The following is a 20,804-nucleotide window of genomic DNA, read 5'->3' as shown; positions in this document are numbered from 1 at the left end:
TTATTATTATTATTATTATTATTATTATTATTATTTTCAGAACTGGGGGTTGAATTCAGGCCCTTGTGCTTGTCAGGCAAGTGCTTATGCTCCTGAGCCATCTGCCTGGCCCTGACCACTTTACTTTTATCTCAAAGACATTTTGTAATCTGGATGATCTCGAAGTTCAGTACTTGTCTTTCACATTACCTTTACTTATTTCTGTCTCTGCTGCACACATGACCAGATGGTTAAAAGGGAAAACTGAAATATTAATGTTAAGTGAGCATAGATTCCTTTTACTAATTAGCATGCTTTCTAACTAGCCAAGAAATGGATATTCAAAGAACACACTTGGGCTACATATAAATAACAAGAAATTAAATTAGGGATTTGAAGACTGAGCTAAATTGTACTCCTAAAATATTAAATTTTCATTTTAAAAATCCCATTATTTTAGAGTTTATCATGATAAACTGAGGATCTTGGCCTAATTTTGAACACCAGCACAATGTTAATCTAATAGGCTAATTTTATTTATTCTTTAAAAATATATTTAGTGGGAGCCGGGGAGATGGCTCAGTAGAATAAGCGCTTCCCTGGCAAGCACAAGGACCTGAGTTCAATCCCCAGTTCCGCAAAAAAAAAAAAAAATTATTCTCCTGTTGTCAACCTCCCAAGATTACAGGCGCATATGCCACCACCCCCAGTCTCAGTTGCTATCTCAGCATGACCCCAGGGGCGGGCCTGCACAGCAAGCAGGGAATTGAACCCTGGATGCCTAAGCAGGCACTTTACTCCACTAAGCTATCTGGATAGCCCTAATAGGGTGATTTTAATAGGCCAATTTTCAACCCATTCTTTGGACATACTTCTTTGACTATTACTGGATGAAAGAAAATATAGAGTAGCTATACTGATTTTAAAGACTTTAATATTTATTTTTGGCAGAACTGGGGATTGAACTCAGGCCCTTGCATTTGCCAGGGAAGTGCTTATTCCACTGAGCCATCTCCCCGGCCCCCAGACTTTAATATTTTAATTTGTCATTAAAGAGAAGTCATTATGCTTCCATGTCATTTTCAATGTTTCATTTTATAGCTAATATTAAAAATAGTAGAATAATATGCATGTGAATGTAAATATGTAAATACAGTGTACTTATATATAAAGTATACCTCTAGTTATTTTCAAAGTTAGAGTTAAATAGTAAATAATGATGTTTTTAAAAATGTGCAATTTACCTATCATCATAATATGTTCATTCAGAGAACACATGAACATCTATCTGTTGGAGATTTTACTTAACTCATTGATAATGAATAAACCAGCAAGATGTTCTAAAGGAGAGGTCATAAAGATAGTCAAAGGAGAATTCATAGTACATGTGGCAACACATACTGGCAGATAGAGTGCCAAAATGAGTTTATTGATAGATATGAAATGAACCAATAGAGAAACACACATTTCTCATAGGCATAGTAATTGCATTTCCATGGACAAAAACAATTCTGCATCATTGTTGGTTTCTTACAATCTACAGAGCTCTGAAATAGCTCAAACAGTAAATGTGCACTTACCTAAATCGATGCTCATGTGGATGTTGGTGGTCTTTCCCCACTTCAAAGTCTTTCACAATAGTCTTGGCTCAACTCTACTAACTCTCGATTCTTTGAAAATGTTTCTTTTCATAAGATTTAGTGAAGTAAATTATGCATTTGAAGACTGAGCTAGGCTGTACTTTGTAATGCCATTCATAAAGACTTTTGGCATATATATTTGATAATTAAATTTTGGGTGATACTTAAACACACTCTCATACTCTTTAAAATCTTTAGAAGGAGCAACATGTTCAGTCATGTGTTATCACACTAAATGAAACTTTTTTTAAATTAATTTTATTGAGAAACAAATAGCAATGAGACAGTTTCAGAACAGGTGAGTAGGACAGTTGCATAATTGATACATTATAAATTGTTGCCTTCATAGTAGTTATTCAGAGTACAAGATGCAGACATGATATCCTGTTCAAATACTATTAGTACAAATCTTTCTTCTCATTGAACTAAGAGAAAGTAGCTGTATAACTATTTTAACTATTTTTAAGTGTTAGTTTGATTAAATCTATGATGTATAATACATAAATTAAAATGTAACAGTATTGTAAATTAAAAAAATTTAAAATATGTTTGCTGAAAAATTGTAATACAAACTCAGATATGTGGGGCAATAAAAGGAAACATTTTATACCAGGGGGAAAAAAGAAATCTTTTCACTACAGGAAAGTGGTAATTTTTTCTCAGTGATGTATAAACCCATAAATACTTTTCTAGTTCATTCAGTAATCTTAAAAATTATTCTGAAGTTTTTATGAAGTTCATAATTAGAATTGTCCTTGACGAATGCTCTTTCCTATAGGTGCTGGACTAAATGATGGGCAGTGGCATTCTGTGTCCTTCTCTGCTAACTCGAGCCACATGGGTGTGGTGCTGGATGGTGAGGCAGCTGGGCAGCCCCTGGTGGCTGTGCCAATTGCTTCAGGCAGTACCTATCACTTTGGAGGTAAGCAAGGCAGCTCGCCCACACCGGTGTGGGGACCCTTGCCTTCTTTGTTGTGTCTCTGGTGAAATTTAAATTAATACTAAGAAATGATTTATCTCCTTTTATGAAGTAATTATATTTGAGATTTTAATGAATATTCAAAAAGTTTAATTGTTCTAATATAAAATATAAAGAGTTGCAGAAAATTTACATGTGGTTGAAGTAACTTCATAATTCCACTCAACATTGAAAGAAAATACACTTTGGCTACATATAAATAATAAGAAATTAAGTGTCATAATTACATCTCTCTAACAAGTATTTGAAATATTTAGCAGCTTCCTATTGGTTTAAGTCACTGACTTACATAAAAACTTATTTATACGTTTTAATCTACGAAATTGAATCATTAGTACACAGCTCATTTTATAGATAAATGGATTTTTTTAAAGAAGGGAGTAATAGGAAGTATCAGAGTAACTGTAAAGATCTTTGCAAACATTGGAAATAGTAAAAGAATTAATAGGAGATAAGCACATTAAATGAATCTATACTAGAAACCGATGCTACATTGGCAGAAAGACTAATAACAGAGGAGAAAAGCAAAGGACTAAATTTTTATGTTCTCTTAAAATATGTATATTGAAAACCTAGCCCTTAAGGGGTTTGCATCAGGAGTCTCTGTAGAGTGTGGTTGCCTCTATGACTTAATAATCATGAGATTCTCAGTGGACTTAGTGCCTTTCATAAGGGAGACTCCAGAAAACTCTCTTTCCTGCTCTGTGAGGATACATCAAGCAGGTGGCCCTTTATGAGCGAGGAAGCAGAATCTCACCAGGATCTAAATCTCCCTGAGGAGAATGGACATTATACTATACCTTCCCGCCTCTAGAAGTGTGATAACTATTTGTTGTTTAAGTTTCAGGAATAATAACTTCTCTATAATTGTTAGTAAGGAGACGTTTCAGGCCTGTGGTATTCTGTTATAGCAGCCTGAACTGCCGAAGACACCTTATATGGCTAAAGAAATAGAAACAGGTTGAATTTTTGATTGGGAGGAAAATTTGGCAATTTTCTTAGAAGACGCACTAGAAAAATAAGCAGAAGCTTGCCATGGATGCTAGAAAGCTTCTGGGAGACATTTCGGGAGTCCGAAGTGGAGCTTATGTGCCTAGGAAACCAAGTTAAACGTCCATGTGAGGAAAGTATCACAGCAGAGGAGGGACACGAAAGTGCATTCCGCATTCTCACCTTCTGCATCACCACATGTAGGAGAGAACAAGTCTTCGATTATATAAGAAGCCCCATGATGAATTTACAGACACACACACACAGAGACAGGCAGGCACACACACGTGCACACGCGCACACACACACAAACCACTTTACCCTATACACTTAGTGAAAACCTAAACACTCATGTGTCACTGTGTAATTCAGTTATGGATAATCTTTGCTGGAAATCACAATATATTTATCCTTTTTTCCGTGTCCCAGTACGTGTGTGCACTGCTTAGGATGGAACCTCGGGTCTCGTGCATAGTAGTCAAGTGCTCCAAAGTTGAGCCATTCCCCTAACTCAGCCCTCTTCTTTAATATAATGAAAAAGAAATATAAATCCAGTTAAAAATCTTTTTTAGATGTAATTCCATACATTGTCTTCTACCTCATCATTATTTGTGGTATTTCACATAAAATATGTACATGTCCAAGTATGTAACGTCACATATTCAAAGGCTTCCCTGAGCTGTTCTTTGTTGTGCAGTGTGTATTTACATTGTTAAAGCAAATTAATTTGCCCTCACAAATTGCTAAGCAAAGCCAGGCCTCATAAGTGAACCTAATCTTGCTTGAGTTGCAAACAGAAGTTGAACTTGAGCTACTTTTTATGAATTCCTACATTAAAGAAAAATCAAACTAGAAGCAAGTCAGTCAGAAGCTACCACTTAACTTACAGAACTAGGGAATTTCCACAAAACTACCTAATATGGCAATTATATAACTGAAGGTAGCCAAATATATATATCTACATATCTACATATCTATGTCTATATATATATATATATATATATATATATATAATTTTTTCTTGTGTACTTTTCTGTGTTTGTCCCTATAAATCTCAGCCTCTTCCATTCTTTTGGTGGAGCCCTTGGACCTGTTCTCTTATGGACAGTGCCAGCCATTCATGAATCATGGTTAGCCGAAGTACTTTATTGTGTCTCAATTTGCTTTTTAATAATTGTACACTTATATCTCTAGTTAGGTGCTGTTCTACTCTAGGCATATACAAAGTAAAACTGAAGGGCTTAAGGATTTAAAGATTTCAAGAAGCTAAGTTGATTTATTTTTATGAATGATAATGAATGGGGAGAGAGAGAGAGAAACAAAGAGACAGAGAGACCAAAAAACAGACAGAGACAGACAGAGACATTGAGACAGAGAAAGATGGAGAGAGAGAGAAACACAGAGACAGAGAGAGAAAAAAAGAATGTAGTTTTTCATGCCAACTTTTTCCACAGAGCAGTCCACTTTAGGAATAACTTTTCCAAAATTGCTAGTGATCTGAGAAATGTCATATGCTGAGGATGATGCTGAAATAAGGATTTCTGAAATCCTTATAAAATCCTCTTATATCTGCTCTCAGCATATGTGATACTAACAAACAATTATCTCTACTCCAAGTTTGTTTGTTTTTTTGTTTGTTTGTTTGTTTGTTTTTTGGTTTTTTTTTTGTGGAACCGGGGATTTGAACTCAGGCCCTTGCGTTTGCCAGGCAAGCACCTATTCTACTGAGCCTCTCCTCGGCCCCTCTACTGCAAGTTTTCTAAACCAAATGCAAACTAGTAAACAGCAGAGATAGTCTTTATTAGAATGTGGACTAAAATTCATATGATGGAAACACATGATGAAGTTGGCTCCACACAGCTTTTTTTCCCCAAGTTTATATTTGTAATCCCATGGGAAAGCTATTAGAATTCTAGTGAGTTAATTCCAATCTACCACTTCCAGTGTAACCAAGAGGGAGAATAAAGACACTAAGGCATATTTGTAGCTATGTGGAACCAAGGGATCCTAAGTCCAGCCATGAGGATGGCTATCCAGAACAGAGGCCTCAACCTTGGGCCAAACCTGGGTTTTATGAAGTTGTGAAGAAGGGAGTGGCTTGAGGATGAGTGAGTGAGAATTTTAGGAAATAGGTGAGCGCAGTGAGCTGCGCTAGGTAAGAGGTCTTAAATCATCCCCGCAACATGCAGAGAGAAGGCTATGCAGAAAGAGTAACCTACATAGCACAACTGAGGTAGTTTCTAATGTTTTGGGACCTGTGTTTCAGCTCTGATGTGTAGCCTTTCAACCCTGGGAAGTCATAGAGGCTGATCCCAGTCAACAGTGTAGAGCACTGGCTCCTTATGCTGCCTCCCCGTGGCTCACACACGGGGAAAATGGGGGATCTGGGGAAACACTGCGTGTCATCTTTGCTTCAGTGACTACCATTAGCACTCCGGCTGGACTGATATGCATTAATTAAAGCCAATTGAGGGGATAAGAAAAGTCCTAACCAGCTCTGTACATATGGATACTAGGAAATCAGGTCAGGTTTAGCCAAAATGGAGACAATTGCTCTCCTTCAAGGAGAGTCACCCAGGTGGTCCTCTACACTCACAAGTGAAACAGATCTGGGAAGAAACTGAAACAATTAAGGGAAAATATGGAGCATGGTACTTTTGGAGAATGTATGTTAATATACGTATATGTTTCTTTGAGAAAACACTTGATAATGCCTCTAAACACAAACATATAAAAGCATATTCCCTATACAAACGAATATATAATATTTTATGGTAGGAAACTAATTCCAAAAGATGTCCTAATTGCTAGAACCTGAAACCTGGGCTTTTTACATAAAGAACTTTGTACTGCAGGCACAGGGACTGGGGTTCAATCCCCGGTATGCTGTGCCAGCCCCACCCCCAGGGCACACTGAGACAGTGAGTGGGCCTGGGCCTGGTGGAGCTTGTCTGTAATCCCAGTGTTTGGGAGGCTGAAAGCAAAAAGATCACTGTGAGTCTCAGCTACATAGTGAGACCCTGTAGACCCTGTACTAAATACATAAAAAATAAAAGAACTTTGTACTATAATGAAGATCATAGGCATTAGCATGGGGTGAAGATCCTGAATTACTGGGTTCAGTCCACTGACACAAGAGAAGAGTGACAGAGAGGCAACTGGGGCGATTAGCAACGGAAGAATGTCTTCGTTAATGATGGACTAGAAGATGGACTGGGAAATGTGCCTAAGAAGGCAGACAGCCTAAAAGGGTTAAGCAGAACCTCATTCCCTCTACCATGAGGAGCTGAATTCTCCAAATCCCCAGATACTCCTGGGAGTTTATTGCCCTCCCCCTCCCCTAGACCTTCTATTTAAGAGCCCAGACTTACTGTCACCTTGATTTTGCCTTGTGAGATTTTAAATGGAATAATTGGTCTTGTCCACCCACACTTCTAAACTGAGATGATGAATGAGATTGTTTGATGCCTCCACCTTTGTAGTATTGTGTTACAGCAAAAATGAAAAACAGATACACAGTTCAACTTCCATCTGAATCTTCCTTTATTCACATTCTTATTCAGTTCAAAACACTGGCCAATGGCCAGCTGAAAAAGTTTTCTCAAACACACCCTGACAATATGTTGAAAAATATCCACAGAGATACAAGAAAGTTAGTTTCAACAGAAATACAAAATGCCAGAGGCAATTTTTAGTGTTTTCTTTTGTTTAGAGTACCCATGATCTCAAGGCTAAAGTAACATACATGACCATGAATCATATGCCAAACAAAGGGATAGACATACTAAGCTGACCCAGACAATACATACACATATATCCTATGGACTGCACAATCACTATTCTCAAATTTTGAGAAGTATCAAGAACCTGTGGAATATAGGAATATGGCAACAACCACCTAAATACGCTTGTGCACAGGTAATATTGTTCTTGTTTCAGAGATGAATTATTTTTCCTAAAACTCATATATACTTCATACTGTGGTCTTACTTGAAAATAGGGTCATTACTGATGGGGATGTTGAGAAAGTTGCACACTGTTGTTGTGGATATAAATTAGTATAGCCTTTATGAAAAACAGTATGGTAATTCCTAAAAAAAGCATGACATGTCATGCTGCGGCCCCACCCCTGGGTGTAATGAGCCCAGCCCCTGAGACCAGGTGTGGTGGTGCATGCCTGTAGTCCCAGTGCTAGGGAAGCTGAAAACAAGAGGATCACTATGAGTCCGAGTTGCATAGAGACCCCGTACCAATTATATAACCCCCCCAAAAAAAATAGAACTACCCCACAACAATCCCCTTACTGGATACATACCCTCAAGGAAATAAAATTAACATGTATGTGAGATATTTGTACTCCTGTGTTCACTGCAGCACTGTTCACGGTAGCCAGACATAAAGTCAGACTAAATGTCTATCAGCATCTGATCGGATAGGGAAAAAGTGATAAATACGCAACAAAATACCAATCAGCCCTAAAATGCATACAGCCTGTCCTTTGCCAGGGCATGGATGAGCCTGGAGGCTATTGTGTTAAGTGAACTAAGGCACATAAAGAAAAAAAATACCACATAAGCTCACTCACGTGTGGAATCTAGAAAAGTTGATCTCATAGAAGTTGAGAGTGCAATAATGGTTCCAGAGGCTGGAGAGATTGGAGTGGGGTGGGCAGAGACTAGTCAAGGTGTACTTCGTTTCAGGTAGCTGGGGAGCAGCCCTGGTGCTCTCTGGCAAAGAGGTGGACATAACTAACAATAGCACATTGTATTGCTCTAAATAGTCAGCACAGAGGGTTTTAGATAAACTTATCATAAGAAAACCATTAACGTTTAAGGTCATGGATAGAAATGCACAATCAAGGTATTGGGAGTTTATCATTACCCAATGTACATACAAATCAAACATCACATTGTACTACATGTGATGTCATTGACAATGACATCACATTGTCAATCAAACATTAACTTTAAACTTTCTAAAGGGGTCCAGTTCCCTAATCTAATCCTGCTTAAAGATCCCACTGCCACTCTATCCCTGAATCTGCATATAAGTCCCTCCACTTAGATATCTCCTCAGGGTCCTCCCTTGGAGCCCCTCTTAGCTAGAAAGTCCTTTTCTTTGTCCTTCCTAATGAGCCACGCCCACTTAGTTCCTCACTGGGATCTCCAACCTCATTCTTCACAGGAGGACAAGGAACGAGGAGCAAGCGATTATGACAGTAATGATGAATACATGGGCAAATGTAATGCACTTACTGTTTTACTTGAAGTTCCTTAAAATAGAATTGACTTATTAACACATTCATGCTGGGGCCATAACTTGTGCTTTTGCTGCCAGGTGGCTCTGATTTGAATTGTGTTACCTGCTGGCCTGAATGGCTGGTGGCATACTCACCACTGTCTGAGAACAATGGTTGCCGCTGAGGCCACAAGAAAAGTTAGATGTATCATAAAGCTTAAAATTTAAAAAATATTTAAACTTTCTAAATTAAAAAAAAAAAAACCTGAGGCCATTAAGATTCTTACCCAATGTGACTGGTGTCCCTATGAAAAGGGAAGTAGGACAGGAACACAGAGAGAAGACACTGGGAAAGGAGGAAGAGAGACACCACGTGAAGGTGGGGCGGGCAGTGACTCACCTGCAGGTCAGGGCCATCCCAGGCCTCTCCTTACCCACAGTACACTGGTGTGCAGAGTTGAGTGACCTCCCACTGGGCTTGAGTCTGACCTAGGCCTTTCCCATCTGCTGCCCCCACCCTGCCACACATCCCCTTATTTTAAAATTTTTGCTTTAAGACATTTAACTGGCAAAAATTATATTTTAAAATATACAATGTGATTATTGGATGTGGAGATCAATTGCGTATGAATATCCCAGCCAAAGTAATGAAGACATTTATCACACCGCACACCTTTTGTGTATGGGGGTAAATGAGGATCCTTAAAAATCTCTTTTCTCAAATTTCAAGCAAATAATACAGTGTCATTAAATATACTTGCCATGCTGGTAGCTTTATGAGGAAAAAAACTGTGGGATGGTAAACGGAAACACCCATCTACTAGGGCAGCAGGGGTTGACTTCAAGCGAGCCATACTTTCTTTCCCTTCCTTCCATCATGTCACTGTACACAATGATCACCGTGCTAATTGATGGTTGCTACCTTTCCCCCTTTCTTTTATTTGCTGCCTTTGTAGCACTGTACAGGTGCTTTCTAGAGCACTGGATCCTGTGGAGATTTGTATAAATTTTTCACTCCCCCCCCCGAAGGCCTTGTTTTGCCCAAGAGTTTAGTTCATCAATTTTTTAAAAAAATGTATTTTAGTACAGGGTTTCACTACACAGATTGGACTCATAGTGATACTCCTGTTTTCAGCCTCCCAAGTGCTGGGATTACAGGAGTGCGCCACCATGTCCAGTCTCAGTAGCACTCCGGGGGCGGGGCCGGCACAGCATTCTAGGGATCAAACCCCGGTTGCTGTGCCTGCATATGCAGGCACTTTAGTCCGCTGAGCTATCTGGCCAGCCCAGTTTATCAGTTATTATAACTTCCTTTTTTTGCCAAGGGGTAATGCGGTGGAACATCGTAATAAATCAGTACCACATTAGCCTTTCCTGGGAAATAATAAGTAGACTATTTTCTACCTCACTGATAGAGAACAACTGGGAAGCATTGCAGTCTTGGAGAGGAAACATAGAAAAGGATACTGGGAGAAGGGACACACCTTCATCCCTGAAAGTCCTTAGTCTTGCAATTGACAGTAAGCATACAAATGATGTGTCCCATAACCTAGACTTTGACAGTCATCCAAAGCAAGTGTTAAAATGGAGGAGAATGTCACTCTTTAAAGCTCTGATGCTATCTCTCCCCATGTTCTGAGGAATGTACATCTGACCAAAGTTGATTTAGAATATTTGTTACATATGATAGATTCTATCATAAGTCTAAGAGACAACCTATTTTGTAAACCAATAAATCATATGGAGGGTTATTATTTCAACAGCAAAGATTTAGCAGCACTAAAAGGGGTAAGAACAAAATACTATGCATATTTTTAAGTGGTACCAAATGAAATTAACTATAGAGGGCTGGGGAGATGGCTCAGTGGAATAAGCGCTAACCTGGCATGTGCAAGGGCCTGAGTTCTGCCAAAAAAAAAAAAAATTAACTATAGAAAATTGTCAAATGAAGAATATAATATGACCACACATGGCCTAACATTTTGTATGTGAGGCTAAACAATGCCCAGTCATTGGTGAGCATATTTTTGTAATATATATATATATATATATATATATATATATACTAATGTAATAAATTCTTATTTTTATTCATATCATAACTTAATTATTCACTGTTATCATATCTGTTTAATTCTTCACTCTGGAGCATATATGTATTTAGAAACAGATCATATATATATCTAGAAAATATTATCTTTCAAATGTATTACATTATATGAGTGTATTTTATCGTTTCTAGAATCCATTTCTATTATTGTTAGGCAGTTTTCCTTCAGCTTTTACTTTTTATCAAGTTTGTGCTATAAAACTTATTTTTATAATTATCCTTGAATATGTTGTGAGTGAATTTTGCACTTGCCTTATGCATATCTAGTTAACTGAAGGTACCCATTTGTATAGTACATTTAGGAAAACAGTGGATCTAAGCATTATTTTTGGCAGCATAGAGTGGTTGCTAAGTTGAACTGATACAAAGGAGCCAGACGCACATGATTTCTTCCCACAGGCACAGCCTGCAGTACAGTGCTACACATCGTCCACTTTAGTACACAAAAGAATACACGATCCAAATTCTTCTGAATGCTGAGCATTACATTGAGAGAAACCCTTCAATATCTATCTCTGAAGCAGGACTAGGAATTAATAACATAGAATCAAAAACAGATTAATGAAAAAGACATAATGCTATTGTGAGTCATAAGAGTTAGCCATTCTTTAATGGCTAATATTTTAAAAGTTAAGAAGATGCACCATGAAGTCGTATCCACAAACTGGAAAAAAGCAGTTGTGAAATCAATATAAACAAGCTTTCTCTTAAAAAGGCAGATAACATTTTCTAAAACTAAATTTCATAATATAAAATTAAATTATTCAATATGTCATCTTTGGTATTATGCCCTTATAAAATCAGATGGTTTGTTCATATTTGTGCTTTAAAATTAATATTTATTGAGATTAGACACAGATATAGACAATAACTTTTTATAGAGACCTACCTGAAACATTGTTTCACATTTTAACAGGTTGCAAAAAATATTCAGCAGTGACAGTATTATTATCTACAGAGCCTTAAGCATTTACTATCTTATCTTCTATGGAAAGTATTTGCAGATCTTTGATTTAGATAAATATTTTATGATTTTATTCTGCAGTTGTTTTCAAACAGAAACTCATTTTACAATTATTGTTTCGTCTTTCCTTAACTGTAGTGTGCATTTTCATTTTTTTCTTACTGATTGGGCAGCACATAAATCAAAATTCCATTATTAGGATTATGTAATGTAGCTGAGTAGACAGTGCTAGCTTAATATGCACAAAATAGTGCATAATTTATGTCAACGTCCTGCTCTTCCTAATAATTCTTCTAAAATTATTTCTCTTCTATTGTAGAAGCCCACACAAACAAGGGAAAATGTGTGTGAGGATTGCCATTTTCATCTTAGATGAAGCTGGTTGATTAGTGAGAGAGAATTTAATTTATAATAGAAATGTCCAAGTCTGTTTTGTTTTTTAATCATGGAAAATTCTTTTCTGTTAATTTTTATAATTTATCATTGTGGACCTTAACAGTGTGCTGGTTTGTGTTATTTTTTATGTTATTCACATTAGAACATAATCTTTGGCTGTTATGTGACTAAAACATCTACTTTATAAAATTTGTCATTAGAAAAGCCAGTCTAAATATTTTCATCCAATCAGTATAAAAGATTATTCTCAAATATACATATGACACACAAAAATATGGAGCATATAGTGAACATGTTTTACATACTAATGAAAATTCACATGCATTTTTAAAGTAGTGTTTTCATGTAGCCTAAATCTTTCATCTCCTAAGTGAATTATTGGCTATGATAAAGTTATATTATATTCACTTTTTTCTAAAAATTTAGTACATGTTTGCAGTACATGATTGCATTCATCAAGAGGAATTGGTACATGTACACATCTTCGTTCTTTTTATGTCCCCACTGTGCTTGCTTCATCTCTACCCCATTCTCATTTGCAAAAATTTAATCTCCCTGCTTCCTATTGCCTATCTTTTATTTTGCTTTTTAATTTATTTGTACCTTGGGCTTCTGATATAGGAGAAAGCATAAGATGCTTAAATTTCTGTTTCTGACTTGTTTCACTTAGCAATACGGTCTCAAGTTGCATTCATCTTCTACAAGTAACTCAAGTTTATCCTTTTCATGGCAGAGTAACACTTGTGCATAAATACTACACTTTCTTTATCCATTCTTCTGTTGATGAACATATAGACTACTACCAAGATTGAGTTATTTTGAGTTGCACTGACATACACATGGATATATGTCTCAGTTACTTTTTCTCTTGTTGCTTGGACGAAATACCTGACACCCAAAATCAAGGAAGGAAAGGTTTATTTATCTCACAGCTTGTAGAGGTTTCAGTCCGTACTCAGCTGGCGCCAAGCAGAGCAGCACATGGCAGAGGGCAGCAGTTCATGATGGCAGAAAATGGCAAAGAGCCAAGAGAGGAGCAGTGGCTGTGGCAGCTAGCAAGCCTCTCTCACTCCTCAAATTGCATTCAGATTATCTGCCCCAGGGTGGGTGTAGCACTCACACCCATAACCCCAGCATTGGATCATGAATTAATCACAAAATTTTGGAGCTGTCTCATGACTGTATGAGGCTTTAGGGGGATACCTAGACACAAACCATAACACTATGCTTATATTGCTGTAAGATGATGGACGCTTTTTAACTCTTTCAGGACGATATCTAGAAGAGGAATAGCTAGGTGGAGTAGAGTTTCTATTTTTAGTTTTTTCAGGGATCTCCATGCTGATTTCCTTAGAGGTTGTACTAGTTTGTATGTTACCAACAGTGGAGAAAGGTTTCTTTCCTCCTGCAGTCTCACAAGCATTTTTATTATTTGATATCTTGATGATAGCCATTCTTTCTGGAGTAAGATGGACTCTCACTGTTGTTTTAATTTATATTTCAGTCATGACAAGAGATATTGAAGATTTCTTTCATGCATTTATTGGCCATTTGTACTTCTTCTGGAAGACATCTATTCATCTCAGTTGCCCATTTTTTTGTCTGGGTCTTTTATTTGAGAGTGTTTGTTTTTTGACCTTTGAAAACATACCTTAAATATTAGTTCTCTAAGGATTAGCTGTCAATTTTTTTTTCTATTCTGTAGGTTGTCTTTTCACTGTTTTTTTCTTTGTTTTGCTAAATTTTTTACTATGATATAATTTCACTTGTTGATTCTTTTTCTTTTCTCTATTTTAGGGAAGGGTCTACAGAGTATTTAGGGTCTCACTAATAGGTCAGACTCATAGTGAGTCTCGAGTTTACAGCCTGCCAAGTGCTGAGATTACAGGCATGCGCCACCACACCCAGTCTCAATTGCTGTCTCTGTGGGCCTTGAGGGCAGGGCCGGCACAGCAGGCCCAGGGATTGAACCCCTAGCCCCTATGCCTGCTTGCAGGCACTTTAATGCACTGAACTATTTGGCTGGCTCTCACTTGTTGATTCTTAATGTTATTTCTTATGCAATTGAGGTTCTGTTTAGAAAATCTGTGCCTATGTCTATGTGTTTAATAAGAGTTTACCTATCTTATTCTCTAGCAGAATGAGTATTTCTGTTGTAATACTTAGGTCTTCGACCCATTTTGATTTTATTTTACTACATAGTGAGAGATATGGGTCTAGATTCAATCTTCTGCATATGGATAGCCAGTTTTCCCAGTACTAGTAGTTAAGAAGGCTATCTTTCCTCTAGAATGTGTTTTTGGCTCTTTTATCAAATAGTAGATTACTGAATGTATCTAGAGTTGTTTCTGTGTCCTCTGTTCTGTTTCATTTATCTGAATGTATCATTCTGTTTTATACCATTGTAGCTTTGTAGCACAAGTTGAAAGCTGGATCACCTCCATTTTAATTTTCTTCACATATACTATGTGATGCTAAACCATGTTATTTTTTAGATGAGATTGTAGATGCTCCAAATTTCCTGCACTTGGATGTGCCATAATTCATGTTACAATAATATCAAACCTTAATTTCTCCCATTTAAAAAATTTGTGAGTTCCAAGAATAATCTAACATTTAATCAATTGTAACTTGTGTCCTTATTACCTAGTGAGTGATATAGCTGGGTCACACCATGTCAACAGCTATTCCCAAGCATCTGTAAACAAAGAGAAAGCAACAGTCTTCATTTTTAAAATATTGCAGAATAGTTCTTTTTTTTCACCGTGTGTCTCCACATTCAGGCTGTCCCAACAACAGCTCTGGCTCTGGGTGTGAAAGCCTCCTGGGAGGGCTGCAGGGCTGCCTGAGGCTCATCTCCATTGGTGACAGAGTGGTAGATCTCATCTTGGTACAGCAGGGGGCGCTGGGAAGTTTCAGCGACCTCCAGATAGACTCCTGTGGCATCATGGACAGGTAAGGGCCATGTGCGGTCATTTCAGCCTCTCTGTCTTCAAAGATGAAAAGTATACTGATAAGAAAAAAAAAATAATTCCATTCTATAATAAAAAATAAAATTAAAAATCTAGGTACTGTAGCTCAGTGCAAAGACCCTAGGTTCAATCTCAAGTAGAGACCCTCTCACATTACATTCTCTTTTTCCTCTGTTATCTTTCTTCAGGGAATTAAATTGTCATATTTACAGTGAGATTTTGAAAACTGCATCTTTAGTTGTATAAATGACATTTTTGAAATAATAGATTTTTTTTGAGGGGGAATTTTATCTTAAAATGATACTAGTTTTAATGTTCACTGTTATCAAGAAAAGTTTTGCCAATGTGTCCCAACAGATGGCTGGTAGTTTGGGGCACAGGGGAGTTGCATAGTTTCCTCTTCTTTTAATCTTCAGCATCAGACATTAAATATTATCTTTTCTGTGGAGCAAGTAAGAAATAATCTCTTTCTATAATAGTGTAAGCCACAGAGATTAATAAAGGTATGTGCACAATGACAGAAGAAAAACATTTTAGTCTTTAAAACTTAAGTATATAAATACAGTCTGTGCTATCAGTTATGCTTTATCTTTCTAATGATTCTGGCTGGAAATAATTATTTGATCATTCCTTGAAGAGCAGCATTTCCTTATGGACTCCCCCTGCAGGTTTGTTGCCATCAGATAAAGAGAGCCAGTCATTGCCATATCTATCTATCTATCTATCTATCTATCTATCTATCTATCTATCTATATCACCTATAAGTTTATACAATTACGTCTCTGTTAAAAATTAAATTAGGGGCCAGGGAGATAGCTCAGTGGAATAAGTGCTTGCCTGGCAAGTGCAAGGGCCTGAGTTCAATACCTGGTTCCACCAAAAAAAAATTAAATTAAAATTTTATTAAGTGAAATAAGCCAGATTCATTAACATAAGTGTTGCATCTTTTCCCTAGTGTATGGAATGTAAGAAAATGATGTAAAAATAGAAAATAGACTACTTTAAGCAAGAGAGAGAGAGAATAAGGGGTAGGGAGAGGAGGTGTAAGGGAGGGCTGTGGAGGATGAATACAATAACAATACATGCATCTATGAAAATACCATTGAAAGTCAGTATTTTTTAAAATTATAGCCACTGATAAAATGTTTAAAAAATTAATGTTATAGGTTAAGAAATGTTATCTACATCTGGAGGATCATTTAGAGCTTATTTCTTTATGAGGCATGATAAAAAATACAGTGAGGGCTGTTGCCAATTACCATCTAATGGAAAGATAGTCTCGTAAACCACCTTTTTCTCTGGATCTGGTATCTGGCACCAGGATACCTCTGGTTCTTCCCCAAAGTCAAGATAACTGTGAAATGCAAACATTTTGAGTTGACTCACGATATCCAGGCAGCTATGACAGCACAAAAAAGATACAGATAAGTATATTCAAAATGAGGGGTCTGACTGGCAATAAGTCCTTTACTGCAATAAGTTTTTAAAAAAATTTAAACATTCACTACATCTCATGTCTTGCTATGTATGTGACAAAAGATGCTCCTGCCTTTCTCCCCTCTCTTCTCCCTCTCTGCAGTACTTCTTTCAAAAATCTCCATAATATAGTAATTAAGCATTGAAAATTTTCTTATCTTATATACAGAACTGACTTTGATAGTCACATGTTAATTTCACATTATGCCACACAGGCCCAAATGAAAAAAACTAGTATGCTAAGAGCTCAGCTATTATTTCACATAATAATCAGCTACATGCTAATAAATGTGTTTTTAAAAGGTACTATTATTATCAGAAAACTTTGATGGCAAGTAGTAATTATTGATAATGTGGAACTTTATGTATGCCATTGTTTCCCTTAAGTCTGTTTTTAGTAAAAGAGATATTTGCTTGATAATAACTGACCACAAGAAATAGCAGCTGTGTCTGTTTCCATGCAGGTGTTTGCCCAGCTACTGTGAGCATGGGAGTTACTGTTCCCAATCATGGGACACCTTTTCCTGTGACTGCCAGGGCACGGGTTACACTGGAGCCACCTGCCACTCCTGTAAGCTTCACACCAGTTCTCTTCCTTTCTGCATCTTTATAATTTCCTTGTTATTTCATTTTCGCTAGTTGTTTATGTGATAGGTGTATTTTTCAGTTATGTAGACACGTGAGAGTTAGTGCTTAATGCCTAACCAATCTGACTTTATTTTTAAGCCAATTTAATTATTTTATTATTTCCTTAATTATTTATTTAATCTGCTGTGCTGGATAAGGAGGCCAGGGCCTTGTACATATTGGGGAAAGTGCTCTACCACTGAACTTCACCTCAGCCCCAACTTCATTCAGTACCAGGCTGTTGATGCCATCCGTGGAAATGTGTGGTACTAAATAGTGTAGAAAATGGAAGCTAGGGGCCGGGGAGATGGCTCAGTAGGATAAGCACTTGACTGGCAAACGCAAGGATCTGAGTTCAATCCCTGGTTCCGCCAAAAAAAAACAAAAAAACAAAACCAGAAGCTGTTGAGCAGTGGCAAAATAAAGAGTAGAATAAGATGTAATAAAAGGTAAGAGAAAAAATTAGATCAACTGTGTATATATATCTTCTAGCCTTATACTTTTTTTTTTTCATTTTTTTTTCTTTGAGACAGGATCTCACTGTATAGTCCAGGCTGTCCTTGAATTCATAGCAATCTGAGTGCTGGGATTACAGGCCTGTACCACCATGCCTGCCTAACCTTATATTTTACTTGATAACTTTTTTATATGTGCTGGCATTTGAGACCCATCTCTGATATATTAGTGCTTTAACACCTAATCAATTTTAGTTTATTTCAAAGACAATTTAATTATTTTTATTATTTCCTTAATTATTTCCTTAATCTGCTGTGCTGGATATTGAGGCCAGTATTGCAGCTAATATATTAGCCTTATTAATGCATTAGTCTAGTTATTCATTGTAATCTGCTGTGAACTGGTGTTGATGTTCCCAGGGAAAAACAGGGAGAGGAAAGATAAGAGAGGAAAGCTGAGGTCAGGTGGAGCCCTTTCTCCTGGTGTGAGGAAAGGAACTGCCCAAGGACTACACAGGGTTTATTTATATACGTAGGAGGTTGATGTCAACTTCAACTTCTCTGCATAGTAACCTGTTTGCAAGCTTGAACAGCTTGTTTACTTGTCCAGAGGACCTCTCTCGATTCTCAGGGTGGGTTTGTATTAGCCCATCAGGGGGGTAACTGATTTCCAGCTTAGCCATTCCCTACAGCAATTAAAGTAAAATGTCAAAAAAGATCTGAAGGAAAAAATATCAGATTGAAAAAAGCAATATTTAAATTTCAATCTGATTTAATGATTTAGTTTGTAATTGTGTTTTTAAAATGCTTGTACCAAATAAAGGTGGAATTTCACCAAGCCATAGTCACTAACAAGACCAAACTGCTATACTTAGTTCTGATTGGGCTATTTTTGCTTGGGACATTCCAATAATTAATACACATATACTGACATTCAAAAACTCAAACAATTCACATGATGTGAAAGCTCTGTTACTCTCTTCCATAGCTGCTCAATGTCCAACCTTACACATTGAAAAGTAACAATGGTTATTAATTTGAACGAATCCTACCAGATTTCTATGAGTATGTGTGCTTATTGAAACAAGTATATATGAATGGAAAAAGGTAAAGGACAGAAAGGCAATCTGTCCCACCTAGGTTTCCATCTATTAAAGCAGCACTACTGATTTGGACAATTTACTGTTGGATAATTCTTATTTGACAATTGGCCAAATTTATGTTAAGATTGCTTAGATTTAAGGTTTAATTTTCAATGAAACTCTTCTCTAAATCTGAGCTTTCCTTTTTTATCTGTTGACTGAGAATATTTCAGCCTGATCAAAACAAAGAACATCACATCTTTTGGGGGGCAATGTAGATTGCAATCTAAGGAAACACAAATTCAAGCAATCTTGAAAATATGGTTTGACATTTTACTAAGTGGCAGCTATATTTATAGCTTTATTTTTCATTATGAAAATTTATTTTGCCTTTTTGAGGATTTAAAAATGAAACTGTGATTTATGTAGTCCTTTATGTCTGGCTTCTTTTGCTTGACAGGATGTTTTGAGATTCACCTTCCAGTTGCTTTAAATTGTAGTAGGTTAAAAAAAAATTGTAGTAGGTTAGACTTTCCATCACACCTTAGCAGGAATTATGACTGATACTGTCAAAAGTCAAGGCATCTTGTGAGGGAGAGACTCAGTAATAGTCCAGTCTCTGAGTGGTGTGGACAAGGAGTTCCTCATACAGAGGATCAGCAGAGGTTACAGTACTTCAAAGGTCAACACACATGGGTAGGGGTTGTGTGTAGCACATGTCAAAGGTTCTGCTACAAACCTGACTGAGTTCTACTCCCCAGTGAACTAATTCCATTTTAAGTTCCCCAAGCCAGTGCTACTCCTTTCTAAACTTTTTTTTCCTTCATGTAATTTAAGTTTTGAAAACACTTTTTAAATAAATATTTATGAAAGTAAATGGAGACAATTTGGTCAAAATTGTACAACAGCATAAGTATACCCTCTTCGCTATTCCATATGATGATTTATTGGTAATTATATTTCATCTGTTTATTCTATTTGCCCTCCCCTGCCTTGCATGTGTAAATGCCAAAATGGACTGATACAGGTGCACCTGGCCAGTAGGATTCTAGTGAGAGGGTCTACTGTGGTTAGGATCAGTCGAATACCTTATCTCAGTAGCCATTAGTATCCTTTACCTTCCTTAAATGGGTTCTTCCTGAAGGTCAACATGTTATCCTGCCGATCTTTCTTTTAAATTTATGCTGAGTTAATGTTGTGAATCAGCCACAGGTGTTATTTCATACCTTGGTAAACATTTTCTTGCACAAATGAAAATAGTCAATTATATCAGAATAAATTAACATTATATAGGGACATCTTTTATGACAAGCTTTTCTTTATTGTTTCGAAATTAAATTGTCTTGTATGTCATTTACAAATGTGGTTGTTTCTTTTTTAACTCAACTTTAATTATTTTTAATGCAGAGAGTTGTTGATCTAAAAGTTCATCTTTTAAACTGCTCATTTGTAGTTATTTTAAAGTAATGAGTCATATAATTACTGTATTATTTTAAAATAAATCATAGTCTACTTGTTGCATAATATCAAGTTATTTAAGTAGGCTAACATTAATATATTGCAGACATTCAATTATTGTCAGTAAAATGAAGGCTTCATCTTTAATTATGGTACTTAATTCTGACATACAGTTGTCATAATCAGGTATCTATAGCATGTAAGATTCAGTTTTATGAGTTTCCCTAAAATTCCTCTTCAGATATTTTATACAGGGCTTCAGAATCTTTGCTATATTTTCCTAAAAGCAAAACAAAAATTTATACACAGAAAGTATAGTTCCTAGCTGTTCCCCAAAGACTATTGAAGTTGATATTATTACATTCTATCTGTAACCTTATCTTCATTTTTAATCACTGTTACGCTATTACTTTTTTTTTTTTTTTTTTTTGGTGGAAC

At 36.6% G+C, this 20,804-nt stretch overlaps 1 protein-coding gene across 1 annotated transcript in view; it reads left to right on the top strand.

Annotated features, from left to right (window-relative positions):
- The window catches only part of LOC101577617 (contactin-associated protein-like 3), a 114,265-nt gene that overhangs the window by 52,410 nt on the left and 41,051 nt on the right, over nucleotides 1–20,804 (top strand). The window contains exons 7-9 of the mRNA XM_023723560.1: nucleotides 2,398–2,541; nucleotides 15,080–15,251; nucleotides 17,209–17,315. Of these exons, the coding sequence (XP_023579328.1) occupies nucleotides 2,398–2,541; nucleotides 15,080–15,251; nucleotides 17,209–17,315 (423 nt within the window). The remainder of the gene's footprint in view (nucleotides 1–2,397; nucleotides 2,542–15,079; nucleotides 15,252–17,208; nucleotides 17,316–20,804) is intronic.

This window comes from Octodon degus, unplaced genomic scaffold, assembly GCF_000260255.1.
Source record: "Octodon degus isolate 3935 unplaced genomic scaffold, OctDeg1.0 scaffold00100, whole genome shotgun sequence".
Taxonomy (NCBI): domain Eukaryota; kingdom Metazoa; phylum Chordata; class Mammalia; order Rodentia; family Octodontidae; genus Octodon; species Octodon degus.
This window is presented reverse-complemented; position numbering and strand designations above follow the sequence as displayed.